Below are 21,610 nucleotides of genomic sequence, written 5' to 3' on the forward strand. Positions count from 1 at the left end.
TACTTTGTGTAACATGAATCATGCAGCAAATCAGCCAACATTCACTTTAGGCTTACTGCATTCCTGCATGTTTATAAGGATTATCTATCTTGGTCTACAGCCAGCCCCTCTCCTCCTTTCTTTAATTGGTCTTCTCAATGTTCAATCTTTTCTAAATTAACTCAGGCTCTTAAAGGCCCAGCAACAAGAGATGGGACATTTGAGGTGTCTGTGCATCTACCTAATAATGCGAAATTACTTGCAACAAATGTTTTTTAGACATTGTAATCTTGAAAAGAATAATGGTATTGCTTCAGAATAACACATTTGCATTAGGTAGTTCATCAGCAACATCCATCTCTTTGCATAGGATAAAATTATGCTAAAGCTGAGTCTGTAACAAGCCTACTTTGGGTATGTAACGGCACAATATTCTTTGATGGTAAGAGGTTGAACTGTATGTTTGAATTGCATCTGCTTGTCATGTGCTCCCCTCTCAAAATGCTATACAGAATTAGGGTTTATCTGGCAAAAGAAAGCCAGAAACAGCAGAAACTAACATCTTGGTTTATGGCATTCTGGTTTAAATATAGGTTTATGCTGGTGGAGGGTCATAAACCCCAGAGATTTTGTCAATGCATCACAGTCATCTAATTGAGCAACAACTATGATAGAACTCTTGCTTCATGATGTAATTAATACTCTTTAATTAAAATATTTAAAATAAAGGTAATTAAAAGATGTGTCTCTGGTTAGAAATTATCCCAAGATGTCTGTACTTGTTTGTACTTTGAGGGCCTATGTAATATCTCTGTGGTTGCAAATGATAGGACTGTTCAGTAGTAGAAGAGAAACCCACACCAATCTGGGCAGAAATAAGCTCTTTCTAATTAACTAAATAACATTACACATGTGGGAGTGTGCTGAAGAAGCACTTGTTTGTACTGAGGGTGAGCTAGCGGATTGCAAGTGCAATTGAAGCTAGGAAAGCCATGCTGCAATTGTCTTTGTGTTTTTTAATCACCAAAAAGAGAAAGATTAGAATTTCCCCTATTGATGCAGCATAGAAAATGGAATAGATTTAAAATATGGTGAAGACGGACAGAAAAGATGAGTTTTTCTGTTCAGATAAATGGTCTTTTCAAAATTTTGAGTATGAAGTTTTAACATGTGTTTTTAAATAAGATTTCTTGGTTGTACTGTAAAGGTTTTAAACGGTAATTCTTAATGCAAAGAGTACAAATAATTACAAAAAGAAGGATAAGTTCTGCATTTATATCTTACCTTTCCCCCACCTCAGGATGCTCTGACATTGGCATTAGGAAAACTGCTAGAACCTACTAGCAGGGACATGATAAACAGGACATTTAGAAAATCATAATATGCTTGAGCAGATTCACGAAAGGGAAGTTGTGTTTGACAAACCTGTTAGAGCTCTTTGAGTTTGTAACAAGCAGGGTGGATAAGTGGGAGCTAGTGGAAGTAATGTATTGAATTTTCAAAGAGTATCTGATAAAGTCACCCAAAAGAGGTTATTACACAAAATTAAGGACCATGCGGTCCTTGGGATATTGGGGTATTATGTTGGCATGAATTGAGGATTGGCTAATAGAAAACAGAGAGTAGGAATAAATGGGTCATTTTCAGATCAGCAAGCTGTTACTACTGAGGTGCTGCAAGGATCAATGCTAGGCCTCAGCTATTTACAATCTATATTAATGTTAATCTATATTCTACACCGTAACAATTCTGTGATTCTATGAGATGAGGGGACTGCATGTAACGTAGCTAAGTTTGCTGATGATACAAAAGTAAGCTGAGAGGAGGAGGAAGGAGACTGAAAAAGATTTAGACAGGTTAAGTGATTGGACAAGAATGTGGCAGTTAGGGTATATAATGTAGGAAAGTGTGAATGTATTCACTTTAGTAAGAAAAATAGAAGAGCAGAATATTTTTTAAATGGTAGAAACTGGGAAATGTTGGTATTCAGGGGGACCTGGGTATTCTTGCACATGAATCACAGAAAGTTAACATGCAGGTTCAATAAGAAATTAGGAAAGCAAATGATATGTGGGATTAGAGTATAAGTGAAAAGAAGTCTGATTGGAATTATATAGGAGGAGACCATACCTAGAGCACTGTGTATAGTTTTGGTCTCCTTACCTAAGGAAAGAAACACTTGCTTTAGAGGGAATGTAACATAGGCTTGCCAGACTTATTTTTGGGAGGAGGGGATTGTACTATGGGGAGCAATTAAGGCCAGGATTTTTCAGTCGGCGTCCGGGGGTGGGCCCAACAAGTAAAATGACGCACGACGACGTGTGTCCCTACTGTCTCGTGATATTTCGTTTGGTGGACATGTGCTGGAGCCGGCTGCATGCCCGCCGATAATTAAAAGGCCTTTTACGGCCATTAAGGAACTAATCAATTTCAAATTTACGCTGCCCGTCCAACCTAATGGTTGGCGGGCAGGCAAAAAGACCAAGTGACCTTTTACGTTTTTTAGGAAACCTCATCCACGAGCAGGATGAGGTTTCCTAAAGCTTTTACAATTTGAATGAAAACTTTTTTTGAAAAATAAAAGCATTTCCCATCTTATGTGACACAGTCACGTGAGGGGACATGTTTCATAAAATTTTTATTGCATTTATTTATTGTTTTCAAAAGCACTTCAATCTCTCTGAGGCAGCTCTATGCCTCAAGGAGATTGAAGCACTCTTTTGCGCTGGACCCGATTCTCCCTTCTCCCCCCTGCCTGCACAGGTTGCACATATTACACTGGGCGGGCCTTAATTGCAGAGCTGATGGTGGGCAGTGGTGAGTTCCGCAACCGTCCTTGCCCACTCTCGCTGAGCCTGCCCAACACGGGAAAAATTCAGGCCGAAGTAGATTAGGCCTATATCTCTACAGTTGAGAAGAATGAGATGTGATGTAATTGAAACATATAACATTCATAATGTGCTTGACAGGGTAGATGCTGAGAAGATGTTTTTACTGGCTGGGGGGGTCTAGAATTGTGGATCATTGTCTCAGAATAAGAGGCCAGCTGTTTAAGATTGAGATGAGGAGAAATCTCCTCATGGAATCCTGTACCCTAGATGCAAGCTGTTGATTATATTCAAGACAGAGATTGATAACTTTTAGGATACGGGATATGGGAAGCTGGAGCTGACTTGGAAAATCAGCCATGAACTCATTGAATGGTGGAGTAGGTTTGAAGACTGTGTGGCTTACCCCTATTCCTATTTCTTATGTTCGAAGTGCTTTATAGTCAATGAAGTGTAACTGCTGTTATTATGTAGAGACACAACAGCCAATTTGCACATAGCAAGTTCCCATAAAACAGGAATGTGATAATAACCAGAAAATCTTTTGGTTGGTGATGTTGGTCGAGGAAAAGAATATTGGCCAGGGCATCAGGGAAAACTATTTTCCTACTTTTTAAAAAGTGCCATGGGAGCTTTTATGTTCACCTGAGAGGGTAGATGGAACCTCAATTTAATGTGCAACCTGAGAGATGGCTCCTCTGACAGTATTGTACTGAAGTGCTAGCCTAGATTTTTTTGCTGAAGTTTCTGATGTGGAACCTGAACCCACAACCTACTGACTTGGAGATGAGAGTGCTACAATTTCAATGCAAATGACTCAGTTTCCTCCCTCCTGTCTCTTACTGGCTCAGTTTATTCAACCAGCTCCTGGCGATAATGCACAATCTTATGTTAACTGGCTGCTCTACATATGTCAGCAGGCAAACACACAGTGAGAACAGATGCACTCTACTGACATCGTCGCCAGGTCTAGTCAGGGAGCATGCCTGCAGGGCACAGTAAAGTTCTACATAGTTGCTATCTCAATAGACCTCAACAAACTAACCAAAAAGAATATTCAAAATCAAATAGTTAGGGATTCTATTTTGAGGATTAGCACGGTCTGTTTTGTAATACTTCAAATTGCTCACTACCATGCTTAAACACCCTTCATACAGTGGAACTTAGTGATACTTGCTACTTCTTGTGTTACTTCTCCTAACCTCACATGAAAGATGCAACATTTGGCTTGGTTTTAGTGTCAAAGAACACCATTCCTTCAATCTTTATGTGGGTATACCAGCAGAAGCCTATGTGTATGTTTCGGTTCTCACTTTGAGGGGCATGGGAGGAGGGCCGTGCAGAAAATGTTGTTAATTTCAGAGGAAATATCAGGACTGTAGAAATTCATCCTTCATGATTAATCTAAAAAGAACATATTCTTATAACTTCTTACAAAAATCCCATTCCTGTTGCTTGCCAACATTGCTTCTTACATCCCCTGTCCCAATACAATTTCACAATACTTTTGTGGCATTGAAGTAATGAGAATCGCACTAATTTTGTTTCAAGCTCCACAAGAGACTTAGTGAAGCATACCCCTGAGAATGTTACTCACATTTGTGTACGATATCATTATAAATGGATCTTGCTGTCAGCATAGTCAACCTTGATTGCAGAGTGATTATGACTGGAGCAATTTGGGGATGAAAACCTCCACCTAAGCACCATTCATATGATAAGATGGCTCACTGTTTTGAACTAACACTAAATCTATCTGAGTTATTGATCTATTCACCATGTTAAGTTGGAAGATTTTTTAACTTATTACACGTGTAACGAGGCAGAAGGACAGATTGACTGCAGCATTCCAGCCCATTATTAGGTAGGACTATGAAGCTAAACATCCTTCAGATTCTCATGGCAACATTTCAGGAATGCAATGTTGTGTTCAAGGATTGAACATAGAAGACAATATTCCAGTGATGATGATCTGCCCCTAGATACCTTCAGCGCAATTTGTAAATGCGATAATTGATAGGTTTTATTAGATAAATTGGTGAAATCTACTGCATATTGTCAATGTTATACTGATCATTATTTCTATCATAATAATTGACAGCCTGTCCAATTTGATATTTCTCTGGTGTCTATTCAGCACTTGTGATTTAACAGCACTAGTTTTGTTGCTAAATCAGTCAAACCAGACACAACATTGCTTGACTATCATAAGGGTTAGGCTTCAGAATAAAAACTTGCATTGATTTCCAGTCTGAACTGATGTCTGGACTAATGTGTTTCCAAGAGTTTTTGTTAGTCTTGTCAATGGGATGGAAGGAAGACTTTCCTGTCAGAACCCCTTTGAAAACCATACAAGAAATTAAAGAATAGCACTGTTGATGTCCTTGGAAGTATACATTCACTGAACCATTTGGTCCTCTCAGCTGAGGATAGTGGCAAGGGAAGGGAAAGAAGAAAATATGGTTTCGAGGGAAATAAAACATTGTAAAAGAAGATCCTTTGGCTATTCTGATTCAATGCTAAATGTAACTGTGTCACTACATCCTTTTTCTCTTCAACAGGATCCTGACAACAACAAAGTCTGTTCCCTATACTCCTTCCGCAATGCAACTACCTCACCACATAAACCAGATGAAGGGGCCCGCGAACGCAGCGACATGATGACTGGTGCAGTCTTTGGAACACCTGAGCGCCGCAAAGGAAGCTTAGCTGACGTGGTGGATACACTGAAACAGAAGAAGCTTGAAGAAATGACAAAGACTGAACAAGACGGTATGCATGGGCTACGTTTTCCTCTTGAGTTCCACACATGATAAACAAAAATCTGTTGAGTAGGCGACCAAAACAAATTTGTAAAATTGGCAGTGGTTAAAATAGTTGTCTGATGGTCACCATGACAGCAGCATTTTTAGGTTGATAGAGAGTTTAGCTAGTATCTTTCTTTAATATTGTGCAATAAAATTAACCATCTAAAGCAAAAACACTTCAATGTCCTTCTCTTCTAGTACCCAGTTATAAAGTATACATTTTCTTTATTTTAAGAGGTGGTATCAGGATAATAAGATCCATCTTATCTGTGGTTTGTGTTTGTGGCAGGAAGAGAGATGTTACACCACGTCATTCACTCCTCAATCTGTCTTTGATAAGGGGGCTTCAATCATTACACTTATTCACACTCAAAGAGAAACAACAAGGACTATGAGAAACCCTCCCCCAGCACAGAGATAAATTGGTCCCTTGTTGTAAATGTACTTTTGGATGTTGGTTATAAGATAGGCTGTGTGAAAGAGACAGTTTAAAATGGTGAGTCATTGTTGAAGGCAGGAAAAGCTGTGATGTATATATTTACTTAATTGTTGGCCTTTTAAACCTCCACATGACCAACCTCTTGTCAGATGATAAATCTAGCCTCCTTGGAAATTAAAATAGCCTTTTTATTGTTCTATTGAATGCCTATGTAAAAATCCTGCACAATGGCTGAGAATATTTCACTTTAAGAATATGGTGCATGCTTCTTAGGAGAGTGTCATGTGATTAAAAGAACTGTGTCCATTTAGTCTGGTGAAGAAACAATGTGTGTGCTGTGCAGCAAATGAGATACATTTTAAAATGTTTTATCAAAGTTTTGAATGAATTTTAAGTTGAGTGAAGTGAATGCAGGAGGCCTTGCCATTTTGCCAAATGTCAACTGCAAGTACCCCCAGATCAAGTGCAGAATAAATATTCCTCTACATAGCCCAACAATTCACCTCAGCCCTAACATCAGACTAGAATTTTCTACATCACAGGTGTGACACAATGCACCATAAAGTTTTAAGACTGACTCATTGACCAGATAGTGTGGACTTGTAATACTAGGGGCAGAATTTTACGCTGGCGGGATTTTATGGTCTCGCTGAAGTCAGTGAACTTTTGAACGGCTTCCTGCATTTTATGCCACTGCCCCGTGTTGACGGGTCTGTAAAATTCTGCCCTAGGTATTGGGTTGAAGCTGTCCAGATTTACTTCATGTTGGACACTTAGACCTGATAGATAACTATTTGGCCTGGCATATGGATAAACTTTCAGCTCCAAATTCCAGTAAATCAATCAATGTTATGTCTATAAGTTAGAATTTCAGCCAACATAACTATCTAATATCACCCATCACTTTCAACAAAGTACACAAGGTCATCAATCAACAGTAACATAATCATAATATCAACTGTGGCAGGAGATGAGGCTCAATGGCTTTCCAACTGAAATATACAAGGTGGCTAGCTCAGTCATTACAAAGCAACATAATGAAGTGATTCCTGCAGAACTGAAGGATAAATTTGTTGCTACAAATCTAAGAGAGACTATTGTGAATGTGAAGACCAGTGTGATACCTTGTTCCTGCCTACTGTTGGAATGTTCTTGCCAGCATAACAACCTCAGACAATGCTCTTCTTGGAGTCCAGTGCAAATTTTATTCCAAGAAAACTACTAGGCATGGTTTTCATTGTAAACTAATTTCAGCAGAAATGTGAAAAGAAAAGAACGAGCAGATTTGTGGTCTTCATCTACCTGATACCAGCCTTTGGTACCATTAGAAGATTGGGACTGAAAAGGCTCCAAGTCAAGTTTGGCTAATAAGCTTATCAATATGATTTAGTAGCTGTGTAATGAGATGAATGATTATCATCATCAGTGGAGTCAAAGAAGGATATGTTTTGCTCCTCATCTTTTCTGCCCATGCTGAAGGAAGTCATGCCCAAACCCCTGGGAGGAAGTGTATATCCAGTTGGAGCAGTTTGAAAACTGACTGTTCAATTAAAACAGATAAAGCAAAGGCCAAAATCAAAGAGCCCATTTTTCAGAACATTTATTTGCAAAACATTTGTTGTGGCTCATATATCGGTTGTTTGTCCCCTCAACATGTATAAATTATCTATACTTTTATAAAGGGGACATTGTATCAAAATTAGTAAACAATACAAAAGTAGTGGGCATGGTCATCTGTGAAGAGACTGAAAGCATCTTCAGGATGACATAGGCAGGCGAGTAGATTGAGGTGAAGGATATTGTATGAAATTTATTGCTGAGAAATATGAAGCAATCCATTTTAGGAGGAAGACTAAAGAGAAGATATAAAGACTAAATCATAAAAATTTTATTTTAAATGTAGAGAGTTAAACAGATTTTGATTTAATAGACATAGGGCAGGATTTTTCACTTGGCGTGTGGGTGTGCCTGACACGCCCGAGCGTGAAATAAAGCACGTTGATGTTGGCTGAGCATGCCGACATCAACGCGCAGTCACGACAGTTCAGTTGGCGGGTGTGCGCCGGAGCCGGCAGCACACCCACTGACAATTAAAAGGTCTATTGAGGCCATTACATTAAGTTAACAATTGTGCTGAATTTTTCACTGCCCGTTCAAACTAACGGTTGGCGGGCAGCCGAAAAGGCCAAGCGACCTTTACGTTTTTTAGGAAACTTCACCCACAGTCAGGATGAGGTTTCCTAAAGCAAATAGAAATAAAATAAAAATTTTACACTTGAATTAAAAACAATCCCCCACTCATGTGACAGAATCAGATGAAGGGACATGTTTTATGACATTTTAATTTTGTTCATTTTTTTTTAAACAGTGCTTCATCTCCCTGAGGCAGCTCCATGCCTCGGAGATTGAAGCACTCTTTTGCACGTATGCGCGAAGTTCGCGCTGGGCCTGCTCGCTCTCCTTTCCCTGCCTGCACAGGCAGTGCTGCCGCTCGTGTTCCATGTTGGGTGGGCCTTAACTGACGGTGCGGTGCCGATTGTGGGCGGCGGTTGGCTTCTCGACCACCCCCGCTAAGCACCCCCAACAAGGACAAAATTCTGCCCATAAGCCTTTTAAAGTGAGAGGACAACATCAATGTTTGCATTTATATAACACCTTTAACATGTAAATGAACCTAAGGTACTTCACGGGAGTGCTATCAAACAAAATTTGATGCCAAGCCACATAAGGGGATAGTAGAACAAGTGATCAAAAGTTTTAAGGAGTGTCTTAAAGGAGGAGAGATAGGCAGTGTGGGGATGAGGCTTAGGCAGGACATTTCAGAACTTAGTGTGCAAGCAGTTGAAGTCACAGCCACCAACGGTGAAATGATTAAAATTGGAGATACTCAAGTAGCCAGAAATGGAGGCGTGTAGAGGCCTCTGAAGGGTTGGGGGCTGGAGGACATTACAGAAATACGGAAGGACGAGGCCAAGAAGGGGTGAGAATTTTAAGGTGTTACCAGATCAGAGACTATTGTAGGTCAGCAAGAACAGGGGTAATCGGTGAACAACACTTACTGCAACTTGATATATGGACATTTGAGGTTTGGATGAGTTCACGTTTATGGAGGGTGGAAGATGGGAGTCTGACTGGGGAGAGCAAGTTGATAAAATTATAAGAAACAAATATGGAATCCTTGTGTTTATAATAGGACCATAGAATTAAAAAAATAATCAAAGGAGAACTACTAAACCTATGCAAACCATTGATGAGGCTCCAATTAAAATATTGTGACACCCTACTTTAGATGGGATTTCAAGGCCATGGAGAGGAGACAGAATGTTCACCAATATTATAACAGGGATGGGAGCCTTGAATTATGTGGCAGGATCAGAGAAACCAACTCTTTTCACTGAAAGGAGAAGGTTAAGAGTGGATTTGATAGAGAAATTCAAAATCACGAGGTTGTACTTTTAACTCTATTGCCAAAAGAACAAATGGAGAGGTCAGAAGAATTGTGAAATGCCCTACCAAATGCTGTGATGAGAGCAGAATCCATAATAACTTTTAAATGTGAAATGGATAAATATTCAAAAAATTGGAATTTTACAGAAAGGTAAGGGAATAGAACTAACTGCATAGGCCTTTCAGAGAGTCAGCACAAATGTAACTAATTAAGTGGCCTCCTTCTGTGTTGTAAATTTTTTAGACTTTCAGTCCAAAATGAACCATTTTGCGCTTGCAGCCAGGAATTGTATGTCCATCAGTTTGAAGAAGATTGAGGCTATATTCCAGTCAGAATCTAATGCACAACCAACATTGTTCATTGAGGAAACACAGCTGGGCTCAGTCCAGCAAATTACCTCCCTGGGCAGAATATCATCACCAGATGCACATCTGGATGAAGAAATGTTTCATCAGGGAAGGAAGATCTGTTCTACAATGGTTATCTGAAGGAGAAAAATATATGGGATGAGCATGAGCTGAAATTCAAGTTTAAAGTGTTTAAAGCAATGGCACCTCTTTTATATAGCTTTTTTAGAGACACTCCATTAAAGACTTTGATCACTTCCATCTTCACTCTGAGCAAACTGACACAGCTAGATTGCAACACTTAGATCCTGACTCATGGCTGCTTGCTGATCAAGGCTCAACTGCTGTGACTTGACGATGTTCATAGCCTAAGACTATCTTCAATTCTCAGCTGAAAGAGGACAAACTCTACCATAGAGGACAGTTCATGCATTGTACAGACACATTGGCAAAAAATCTTAAATAAAAAAAAAATGGGATCCTGTGAGCAGTCTTTTCCACACCAAGTCAGGTGTCAAAATTCCATTCACCGTGGGATAGATTTTCACACTCATCGTTTGGCCGCTAGTCTGGAATGAAAGGCAGGTAGACTATATAAAAGATATGCTATTTGCCCTGCCCAATTATAGCTCGGTAACGAAGATGAAAATCTATCCAAGTATGTTAAGTTGCACAGGAATACGGGAATTAAAGGAGAAAGAAAAAGTATACTTTACACTACAGCAATCCATTCTTAAGTTGCCTGTACTAAACTATCTGCATCTGTGTCTCGTGTGCCAGTGTGCCATGCGAAAGCTCATGAGAGGATGTACACCAAGGAAGAGGCATACAAATTGGCCAGAAAAAAACAACAGACTGAGGATTGGAAGCACTTTAGACTTCAGCAAAGGAGGACCAAGGGATTGATTAAAAAGGGGAAAATAGAGTACGAGAGTAAGTTGCGGGGAACTTAAAAACTGACTGTAAAAGTTTCCATAGGTATGTGAAGAGAAAAATATTGGTGAATTGATGAAGACAAATGTAGGTCCCTTACAGTCTGAAACAGGGGAATTTATAATGGGGAATAAAGAAATAGCTGATCAACCAAATACATACTTTGGTTCTGTCTTCACAAAGGAGGACACAAATAACATACCAGAAATGTTGGGGAACACAGGGTTTAATGAGAGGGAGGAACTGAAAATCAGAATTCGTATTGGAGAAATTTTTGGGATTGAAGGCCGATAAATCCCCAGGGCCTGATAATCTACATCCCAAAGTACTTAAGGAAGTACTAGAAATAGTGGATGCATCGGCGGTCATCTTCTGAGATTCTATAGACTCTGGAACAATTCCTACAGATTGGAGAGTAGCTAATGTAACCCCACTATTTAAAAAGGGAGGTAGACAGAAAACAGAATTATAGACCAGTCAGCCTGACGTTGGTAGTGGGGAAAATTCTAGAGTCCATTATAAAAGATTTAATAGCTGAGCACTTGGAAAACAGTGGCAGAATTGGACAGAGTCGGCATGGATTTACGAAAAGGAAATCTTGCTTGACAAATCTACTGGAATTTTTCGAGAATGTAACTAGCAGAGTTGATGAGGAAGAGCCAGTGGATGTGGTTTATTTGGACTTTCAGAAGGCTTTCGACAAAGTCCCACATAAGAGATTAGTGTGTAAAATTAAAGCACATGGGATTGGGGGTAGTATATTGAGATGGATAGAAAACTGGTTGGCAGACAGGAAACAAAGAGTAGGAATAAACAGGTCTTTTTTTGAATGGCAGGCAGTGACTAGTGGGGTTTCGCAGGGATTGGTGCTGGGACCCCAGCTATTCACAATATATATTAATGATTTAGATAGGGGAGCTAAGTGTAATGTCTCCAAATTTGCAGATGACACAAAGCTGGGTGGGAGGGTGAGCTGTGAGTAGGATGCAGAGATGCTTCAGGGTGATATGGACAAGCTGAATGAGTGGGTAGATGCAATATAATATGGATAAATATGAGGTTATCCACTTTGGTAGCAAAAACAGGAAGGCAGATTATTATCTGAATGGCTATAAATTGAGAGAGGGGAATGTGCAACGAGACCTGGGTATCCTCGTACACCAGTCGTTGAAGGTAAGTATGCAGGTGCAGCAGGTGGTAAAGAAGGCAAATGGTATGTTGCCCGTCACAGCGAAAGGATTCGAGTACAAGAGCAGGGATGTCTTGCTGCAATTATACAGGGCCTTGGTGAGACCACACCTGGAATATTATGCGCAGTTTTGGTCTCCTTATCTGAGGAAGGATGTTCTTGCTGTAGAGGGAGTGCAGCGAAGGTTTACCGGACTCATTCCTGGGATGGCGGGACTGACAAATGAGGAGAGATTCAGTCGGTTAGGATTATATTCGCTGGAGTTCAGAAGAATGAGGGAGGATCTCATAGAAACCTATAGACAGGGTAGATGCAGGAAGGATGTTCCCGATGGTGGGGGAGTCCAGAACCAAGGGTCACAGTCTGAGGATACAGGTTAGACCATTTAGGACTGAGATAAGGAGAAATTTCTTCACCCAGAGAGTGATGGGCCTGTGGAATTTGCTACCACAGAAAGTAGTTGAGGCCAAAACATTGTATTTTCAAGAAGGAGTTAGATATAGCTATTGGGGCGAAAGGGATCAAAGGATATGGGGAGAAAGCGGGAACAGGCTATTGAGTTGGATGATCAGCCATGATCATAATGAATGGCGGAGCAGGTTCAAAGGGCTGAGTGGCCTACTCCTGCTCCTATTTTCTATGTTTCTACCTCAGTACCCCAAGGAATACCTGATCAAGGCAGTAGCAGCATTCAACAGACTCAAGAGATTCAGAATGATATGGGTTAACATAAGTGGACATTTCACGTTTAGTGCCACCCCATCGAATGCCACTTCCCCTTAATGCTCACTTTGTTATAAAGTCCTGATTCTTTTTATTAGCTGCTCCAGTTCTTGAAGTTTGTTCACTCCGTTTCACAATGCTTAGGCTCCCCCATGCCACACATAATTCTCCAACTTAGAGAGCAGACCAAAAAATATGTTTCGAAGTCTCTGCTAATGCCATTTTGAGCAAAGTAGGCTGGCGTGATTTGCTTCTCAGTTTCCCGATGCTTGGTCCTCTTGTCTGATGGCACTGACAAGATCAAAAACTTACTGTGTAGGAACCTGCAGATTTGAACTGATATTCTGCCCCATTCATTTTGGATTGTGTAGTAATTACCATTGTCACTGTCTTCACTCGCACTTCCAGTGCATATGCTATTGTGGCTGTGTTTTCATGACTGTCAAAAGCAGATAACTGTTGCTCCTTCATAGAAGAAGCAGTCTAATTAGAATCTTCTCCAAACTATAACAGGAACTTGAAAAAGTGGCTGACTAACTATAGTGATTTTATGTAAAATGGCTCATCTTAAATTATTCCCCTGAGACATACAGTGTCATTTTGGAGTAAGACTTTGTTGTTGTCACAATTGTACATTTATTTGACTGCAGAATGGTATATATATTGATCCCATGCAACATGATTAATTAGTTGCTTTAGTTAAGAGGATTTTGACATGAGTAAAAATATTTTATAGCTAGAAAATGTGCATAGTATCATTAAAGGCATGTTTCTGTCACTATTTCAGTAGCCAGCTGCACAAAATCATTAGTATACATCAACTTATATATCACCTTTTAAAAAAAGTCCCAAGATGCTCCACAATGGCATTAGGAAAATTAAAAGGACATTGAGCTAAATAAGGAGAAGTGACCAAAAGCTTGGCCAAAACTTTGGCTCTAAGGAGAGTCTTAAAGGGGGACAGGGAGGTGGAGGGGTATAGAGAGTGAATCTCATTGTGTGGAGTGTAGGCAGTTGGAGACACAACCATCAATGACAGGGTGAAGGGAGAGAGGGAGGTGTGGAAGTAGCCAGAGTCAGAAGAGTTATAACTCTGAATGAGGTACAAGAAACAGCAAAGCATGAGTCCCTAGGAGACTAGGGGGTCTCCAGAAGTATGGATGTTGGGGGGTGGTGGTGGTGGTGGTGGTGGTGGTGGTTCCAGAAGTATGGTGATTTTAACAGTACTGACTTAGGCAATATGTCACTGTTTATTCCCTCCCCTAAACCATGCTAGTGTTCAGCCTGAAGTGGGGACTCCGGTTGATTTTCTCTTCCCCAGACCAAGAGCCCCGAGCTAATTCTAACACTTGTATTGCTACCCTGGCTGAGATTCAATAAATTCATCATTAGCTAAGAATTGAATCTGAAACCTCCTGCTCTCTATGGTTCACTCAGTCAAACATCAAGTAGTGACTTATATCACATCCAATGGAGGAACCTTGGCAATTAGATATTTTAATAAGTGTTTATTTGTCTCTCTCTCCCTCACTGAAAAATACAGTAAGAGGAGTACAGTGCTATAGCTCCTTCAGCAAGCTCAACATCTTGATGCTGTAATGTGCCTCTCCACCTACTTGCACCTTGCTGTTTTTTTTCTGACAGCACTTGGTACAGTGATGCAAACACTACTGGGTCTGTCCTTGTCATTGTGGCTGGTAATTTGACCGTGCACTACTTTAAGAACATTTTGTATCCAATTTCATTCTAAAGAAAAGAAAATCTTGGAAGATATATCTTGATGCACTTATTTAGTTGCCCTGATGGAGAGCTGGATCAGCTGAATTCAGTCTGTGTAAGTGGGCAATGCAGCTCCCATTCTCTGCTGTTTTGGTAACTGGGACCTTTAGTGAGTCTGAAAGAGCCTTAAGTGCTTGTGACCACAGTAATGAATGAAAATGGCTCCAGAGCACTCCATTAGTTTGAATTGTCACCTTAGCAATAAAGTGCTATAGCAAAAGTGGGAGGAGGATCCTGTAAGTAAGTATTTTGAGCAGTATTTACTGTACAATACTTATCTATTATTTATGAGAAGAGATCTAGCTGGAGCTTATCCCAATTACAAAAAAAACTAACTTTTACATTTTAAAGTTACAATATTTTACAGAAAAAAAAATATATGTTCTCAGTCCTCATTTAGGACCATATTTATTCTCTGCATGTTGTGACTGTCTTTTCTTGCACAGTTCCCAAAGGTGATAATTCATACCAGAAAAAACAAAACCAATTTGTAAATGTGTGAAGTATCACCTAATGGGCTGCAGCATGCTCATTGTTCCAGGGAATATGATTGTCAGATGATACTGACTTGAGAATAAAAGCAATGTTGCACCATATGATAGTTGCTCCAACTTGCATTTTTTAAAATCGGAAAACACAAATAAAATTATGAAGCATAGTTCAGGGTACTATCAAGGTACCAAATGTTAGGGGACATGAAGCTAAAAGCCAAGAAGTTATGGTTAGGGATAGGAAGCTGAGATTAATTCTAAAAGGAAATAAAGTCAGGCGTTCTGTAGTTTTGAGATCTAGGGAAGAGTGAGTTTAGGGAGGAAACATTGCAATTGATTAGTCTATACCTCAGCGCATTCAAGATGTAGAGAGGAAGTGTAGGAGCTTAGGAGGAACAAGAGAATAAAGTTCTGAGGAGAAATAACCCTTGAGAAATTTGAGAAAATTACTGTAGAGAGTGAGTGACTGAAATTCAGGGATTTAACACAAGAGATAGGCCATCATAACTAAAGTCAAAGAAACTCTAGACTCTCCAAGTGTAGTCATTCACATTTTTGTCTGTAATATCATTAAAGATCAGTGTGCCTGATGTTTTCATTTACTCACCCAAATAGCACCATGTCCTGAATGAATGTAAAATCCATTTAAAAAAAGCATGTAAAATTCATTTTTCGTTTAATTAGCTCATTTCAATCTGTGTTCCTCATTTAGCCTGGCCAATTATAGTACCTCCACAGATAATCTGGTTTGGCTGAGATTAGCCAGTTTAGCACAGTTGAAGGATTGAGTATCCAATTTTACACTGCCACAATTTGCAGTGTTCTGAACAGTTTGGGAGTTTCCAAGTATATGTTGTGTACTTAAAGAAGTGTACTTGTGTAAGTAGAGAGGGTGGAGCCTAAGGATAGATATTTACAATATTCGAGGCAGAGTAGCACCCAGCAAAACTACTTTCAATATTGGCGAGATTGTATATAGCTTCGTAAGATGTCCCATTGCTTATGGTGAGCCCATTTCATTGTGTAAGCTAACATTTTTTGCTCCAGCATAGTGGTGATGATGGAAATGAGGGAATGGCATTTTCCAGCTGAAATAATCTGCATTCAAATTGGTTCTGCAGTAACTCCTACAAAGGTTATGATAATACTGGAGGGGGGAAAAGAAAGCACTTAGTAACATCGATTCAGGCACTGCCCTGAGTTACTGTAGTTCAACTGTCCCCATGCCTCACCATATGCAGTTTAACAGCTTGATCAAGCCTGCAGGAATTGCCAGTCGCGTTGGCTTAGGAACTGATGACTCTGAATTCTCTGGCTGATGTTGTAGGCAGTTCAGATGCTGTCTTTAAATCCATATGTTGTTATTTTTACAAACTGCTTGCATTTTAACTAGGCTTAATTTGCAGCATTTACATTTTGGATAAACTAAAAAAAGACAACTGTTCTGATTGTAGAGAAATGCCAGAGAAGTGGATGCTTTTGCATAATTGTTGGATCTACTGATGATCAATCAAGTATAAAGGGGATAATAGGTTTTAACATTCTAATTATTGTTACTCTCTATTGTTCAGTAGATTTCCGACCAAGCTGGAGGATGTCCTAGGTGATTTTTGTTCTGTAGCCCATGCTAGTTGATGGAGATTTTACGCTAGACTCCAGTCCTTTTCCCTCTCTATTGCAGGCATCCTCATCTTTGTCTGTTTTGTTAATAGATTTCAGTGTGCTAGTATTTTTAATTGCCGATTACTCAGTCAAATAACACTAACTCCTATGGGCAATGTTGAATCAGTTATCTATTTCAACTTATCCCAATGAGGGCTACAAATATCATCCAAGGACAGATTTTAGACTTGTTTGCCAGTATTAACTCTGTCATTAAAATAGATTTTTGTTCTAATGAATCCATTACACTATTTCCTGTGGAAATAAGGCCAGTTAGTTATGAGTGACATTATTTGGGGAGCAATGCCATGACTTGGCACATGGATGACAATGTGATGGGAAACCATTGATATAGGTTTTCAAGTATTGGTCGCTCATAGTCAAATTTTGTTTTACTTGGTACCCATAACTGAAAGCTCCACAAACTGTGCCAGATTCAATCTGAATGCAGATATGATCAAAGTTCAAAACTTGAAGAGAATATGATTCAATCAGCCCACATACAGTAGCTGGAAGCTTAACTGTAGAAGTGAATTAAAGATATATATGGAGATTCTGAAGGAGATATTGGATTTTATGGCTGTTTGATGCTCTGGCACAACCACTATAACATTTTATTGTAGTCATGTTAATATTGGTAAAATGTTAAGTAGTATAGCAAAAATGATCTGATTTCCTTTATACTTGACAGCATCTTGATGTTAATACTTGATCATGTGCAATTTATAATTATCAGAAAGTAAAGCATGATTTAAAAAAAATGAAACAAATAAAGTTTAGAATTAAGATCTTCAGATTTTAAGCTACAACCCAATAGGAACACGAGAGAAGTTGCTGACACACAGCAGGTTGTAGATGGAAAAGGTAAACATAATGTGATTATAGCCAAGCCCTGCATATTCAACGCACTATCCTCAAGCTTGTCCATGTTTATGTTCAGTCATACGGTTCAGTTGTTAAATCTATAACTGTTTTGACTACTAGCATAGCTTCAAAATTCTTCTCGGGCATTTTTGGCCTTTATTTGAGAACTTCCTCTTTGTAGTTGGACAATCTGATCATTGTTAATGAATCACTTGAAGCTTGATTTTCAAAGATGAGGCTAGGTTCTTAAAAATACTACACATTTGAAAATAAATCTTTTGGAATTGGTAGTTCATGCTTGTGAAGCAATTTGTAAAATACATGCTACCAAGATTCTCTTGATGATCCTTGGAGCTTTTTATACAAGTGTTCTTGAGTTAAATCCAGGTTTACTCCAAAGCAGAGGTTGCCTGAAAAGAAGTGGCCTCTAACCTCAACCTTTCCTTCTGATTTATACAATTCTCCATGTGATTCTGAACTTTAAAGAGCCACATTAAATAGTTTCCCTTTTGGATGCCACCTGTCCCTTTAAGAGGAAACCTTTTAAATATGCATCTTTATTAAATCATGGTTCTAACTCATGGAACTGTGGTCGAAAATTCATATATCACAGATGAGTCTCTCAACCCACAAGAAAAAAAGGCGCATGGTATAAATAGAACAGATGGCTGCCAGCTGTATAATATGACTGCTACTGCACTCGCGAACACGACCATTGTAACCAACAAGTAGTGCTCTGGTTCACATGGTATAGAATCATATTCCATACTTGACAACCATGGACCGCTCATTAGGCTTATAGTTTTTTTTCTTTTTAATTATAAGTGATGCTATTTTCAAAGTATAAGAAAGGCTTGGACATCAAAGGTCCTCCCCTCTTTATCTTGAAGAGGAAGGCAATCCATGTCCTGCTCACACTTCACCCAGAGTCATAAAAAGATTACAACCAGAAAAATCACATCATTTGAGCTGGACAGGATGACTGACTAAGAAACTGTCCAATGTGGACTAAGATGGACTGGGAAGGCCTAAGTTTTAACCTTTGATCTGTGCTGACTTGAATGAACTCACTTGGGGCTTGGCAGTAGTGCTCTAATTAGCCCACTGCCCCTGAGCTAGGGTGCGAAAAAGAAGTCAGTCAAAGTTCCCACGTATTGTTCTGCATTGTTGGAAAATGCACATGTGACATGTGGTGAAGACAGGATTGGGTTTGGCATTGGAGCGTTGATATTCTTAGTCAAGTAGTCCATCAACATTCACCATGGAAACACCATCATGCATAAAGAATGTCCATTTGAGAATGTACCATGGAGCTGCCAGCATCCAAGAAACTGTTCCAGAATGAGTCAGTCCTTTCAAGGAAGGAGAGAAAAGTGAAGGAAGAAGACTTTCCACAAAAGTTTAAAACCAAATACTAGTGGTGTGTTATTATGATACAGCATAGCTTTCTGTACACTTACTGCATTTGAAGCAAAAAATTGAGATAGTGACACAACAGCTTATGGTTGATTCAGCATACTACTGCAGAAAAGAAGGGCTTCCTTTGGTATTGTTTTGCTCACATCAGTTTCATTATTTTCAACATAAATTTAAATAACTAATATCCATCCTATATATATTTCATAACGTATTAAAAATCTAACATCTAGGTGGACTCCTGTTAACTTTTCCGACTAATGAAAATGCCATATAAACTTTTCATGTTGCATTTACATTCTCCATCTGGTGCTAGCACAGGCAATGCTGTCACTGGTGGGAATGTGTCATAAGCATTACAAGTTTACATAGGCAGTTTCCATTATAAATGTGGGCATAGGAATTTATAATGAAAGTATAAAAATAAGGAGAACTTGTAGAACTATAAAATGGGAAATGAGTTATGAGTGGTGCGTGCCTGTGGAGTCATAATAGACCATTGGCCAGAAATTGGGTTTGTTAGCGTCCATTTTTTGGTCATTATGAGTGTTCCTAGAGCTCCAGACTGGTGTCTGTGGCATGTGCATATGCCAATGGGGTGAATTGGTCCAGTTACCAGATTGCTGCAGATGTTAGCAATGTATAGTGAGCACTGGGAGAATACAAGCAGACAGGTCATGATGTCAATCAGTGTGCAATGCTTATTTGATGCCAGCACTGTTATTTTGGAGATCAACACTCTGGCCAACACCCACATTTAACCTCCCACAACTAAACATGCATTCATCAGCAGGAAGGCCCCCCAACACCTATATAAGGGGATCATTAACTACCTGGAGTTTAGTTGCTGTTGATTGTTTTTCTGACTGTTGCTGCAATTCTGCAAGTGTTTGGTGTTCTCTATAGTTTTTTAAGTTGCAAATATCTACAGAGTAGTGTGGCAAGTGCTGAAGAATGTTTTGCTGATGTCAAGGCTTCCACGCAAACTAGTTGCTCTCTGGCATGGGTGCACTATAGTATAGTATAGTAGGCATTCCCCTTGGAATACAACATGACTAGGAGCATGAACAGAGCAAGACAAACTGCTGAAAGAGAAGGGAGGAGGAGGGGGAGAATAATTCTCAACAGGAGGCTATATTTGTCTGCACTGATGCTAATGATGCAGTTGGCAGGATACGGCATTTGAAGATGCATTCACTGACTATTACCATATTTGTGTGGTCATTGAATTTTTTGTGGCATTGTTTCCAAGTTCCTGGGGCTGGACTCCTAGCATTGACCGCCATGGATATCTGCTCCAATGCCTTTTGATCATATGTCGGGAGAGCCTTCTTCCTCCCTGTACATGCAGGTGCCTCTCCTACTTTCCACCTCATCCACCAAGACCTCCAAGTTCAGTGTTTGAAAACCCTGGAGCTCACTTTCTTACCTATTGTTTCTAGATTCCCTCATTCTTTCCCAAATCAGGTTCTTTCCAACCACGACTCCCGGAATCTGCCCCAGTCACGATGCACCTACTTTTTGAGCAGTGCGGGTTAGCTTTAAGTGGTGGTAGCCACACATGATATTGCCCCCCATCCTGGCTGATGCATCCACAAAATGATTAAGGTGGTTAACACTAGCTGGACATAGATCATTCAAATGACCAGGCAGCATGAAGTTAGCAAGCTGCCTGCATTGCAATCAAAGGGCATGATTTAGTCGTGCATTGGGATCCCATTTCTTAGGGCTATCCAATTTAATCTCCGATATTCTAGAACTTCACAAGAACAAAAGGAAACATTGTAGAATTGAGGAGGAACTGTGGAATTCAATTAAATAATTGGAAGATTTCCATTTGCCTTGCTTTAAATTTAACCTAGCTCAGCAAAATAAAATGTACAGATGCTCGGGGAAGAATTTTTGCGTTGACATGCAGGGGGCGGGACCTCCATGCCAACACGTAAAAGACGCATGGTGACATCAGACGCACGTCCTGATGTCACTGCGCGCCATCGCGATATTTCGCTGGGTGGGCACGTGACGATATCCGTTGTGCGCCCACCAGTAATTACTGGGACAATTAAGATATTTGAGGCTCCAATTGTCCTGGATTTTAAGGTGCCCATACAATATTCGGCTCGTTGCACAGGCAGAACAGGATTGTGGCTATCTGAAACTTTAATGATCCTCATCCAGAGCCGGGAAAGAGGGATCATTGTTTTTGCGAATCCAGACATTTAACAGTTAACGCTCAGAAGTTGTTGAAAGTTGCATTTGTGAGGTGGAGAAGTCTCAAACGCATAGCAACTACTTGGACTGCATTGATCACCTTCAGGTCAGCACTTTTCAGTAAGGATTTTTTTTTGGGGCCTGTAGGTTTCAGCAAGCCTCCCTGGGAATGGGAGGTGATCTCTCCACTGGAGGCACCTCATCTGAAGAGGAAGGGAGGGCTAGAAGGGGGAGGAGGCCAGGAGTGCACATTCAGCCTCCAGGGGAGCCACCTTTGGGAGGACAGGTGCAGGCACAAGGGGTGCAGGGCTAAGAGGTGGTCCAAGGTGCAAAGGGCCACAGAAGACGTCACTATCCTGCTACCAGGGCATACAGAGTGTGAAGCACCTACCTCAATATGCCTGAGGTACAGTGCCAAAGGAGGCTCCATCTGTCGAAGGGGACAGTCAACACTATCTGTCAGATGATTGGTCCAGAGATATCAGCTAACTGTG

The 21,610-nt window shown here is 40.0% G+C and overlaps 1 protein-coding gene across 13 annotated transcripts in view; it reads left to right on the forward strand.

Annotated features, from left to right (window-relative positions):
- Positions 1-21,610, forward strand: part of sox6 (SRY-box transcription factor 6) — a 724,678-nt gene that overhangs the window by 329,883 nt on the left and 373,185 nt on the right. For all 13 annotated transcript variants that reach the window (XM_041197601.1, XM_041197599.1, XM_041197600.1 and 10 more), the window contains one exon: positions 5,369-5,579. In XM_041197601.1, the coding sequence (XP_041053535.1) occupies positions 5,369-5,579 (211 nt within the window). The remainder of the gene's footprint in view (positions 1-5,368; positions 5,580-21,610) is intronic.

The sequence above is a fragment of the Carcharodon carcharias genome, chromosome 10, assembly GCF_017639515.1.
Source record: "Carcharodon carcharias isolate sCarCar2 chromosome 10, sCarCar2.pri, whole genome shotgun sequence".
Lineage (NCBI taxonomy): Eukaryota > Metazoa > Chordata > Chondrichthyes > Lamniformes > Lamnidae > Carcharodon > Carcharodon carcharias.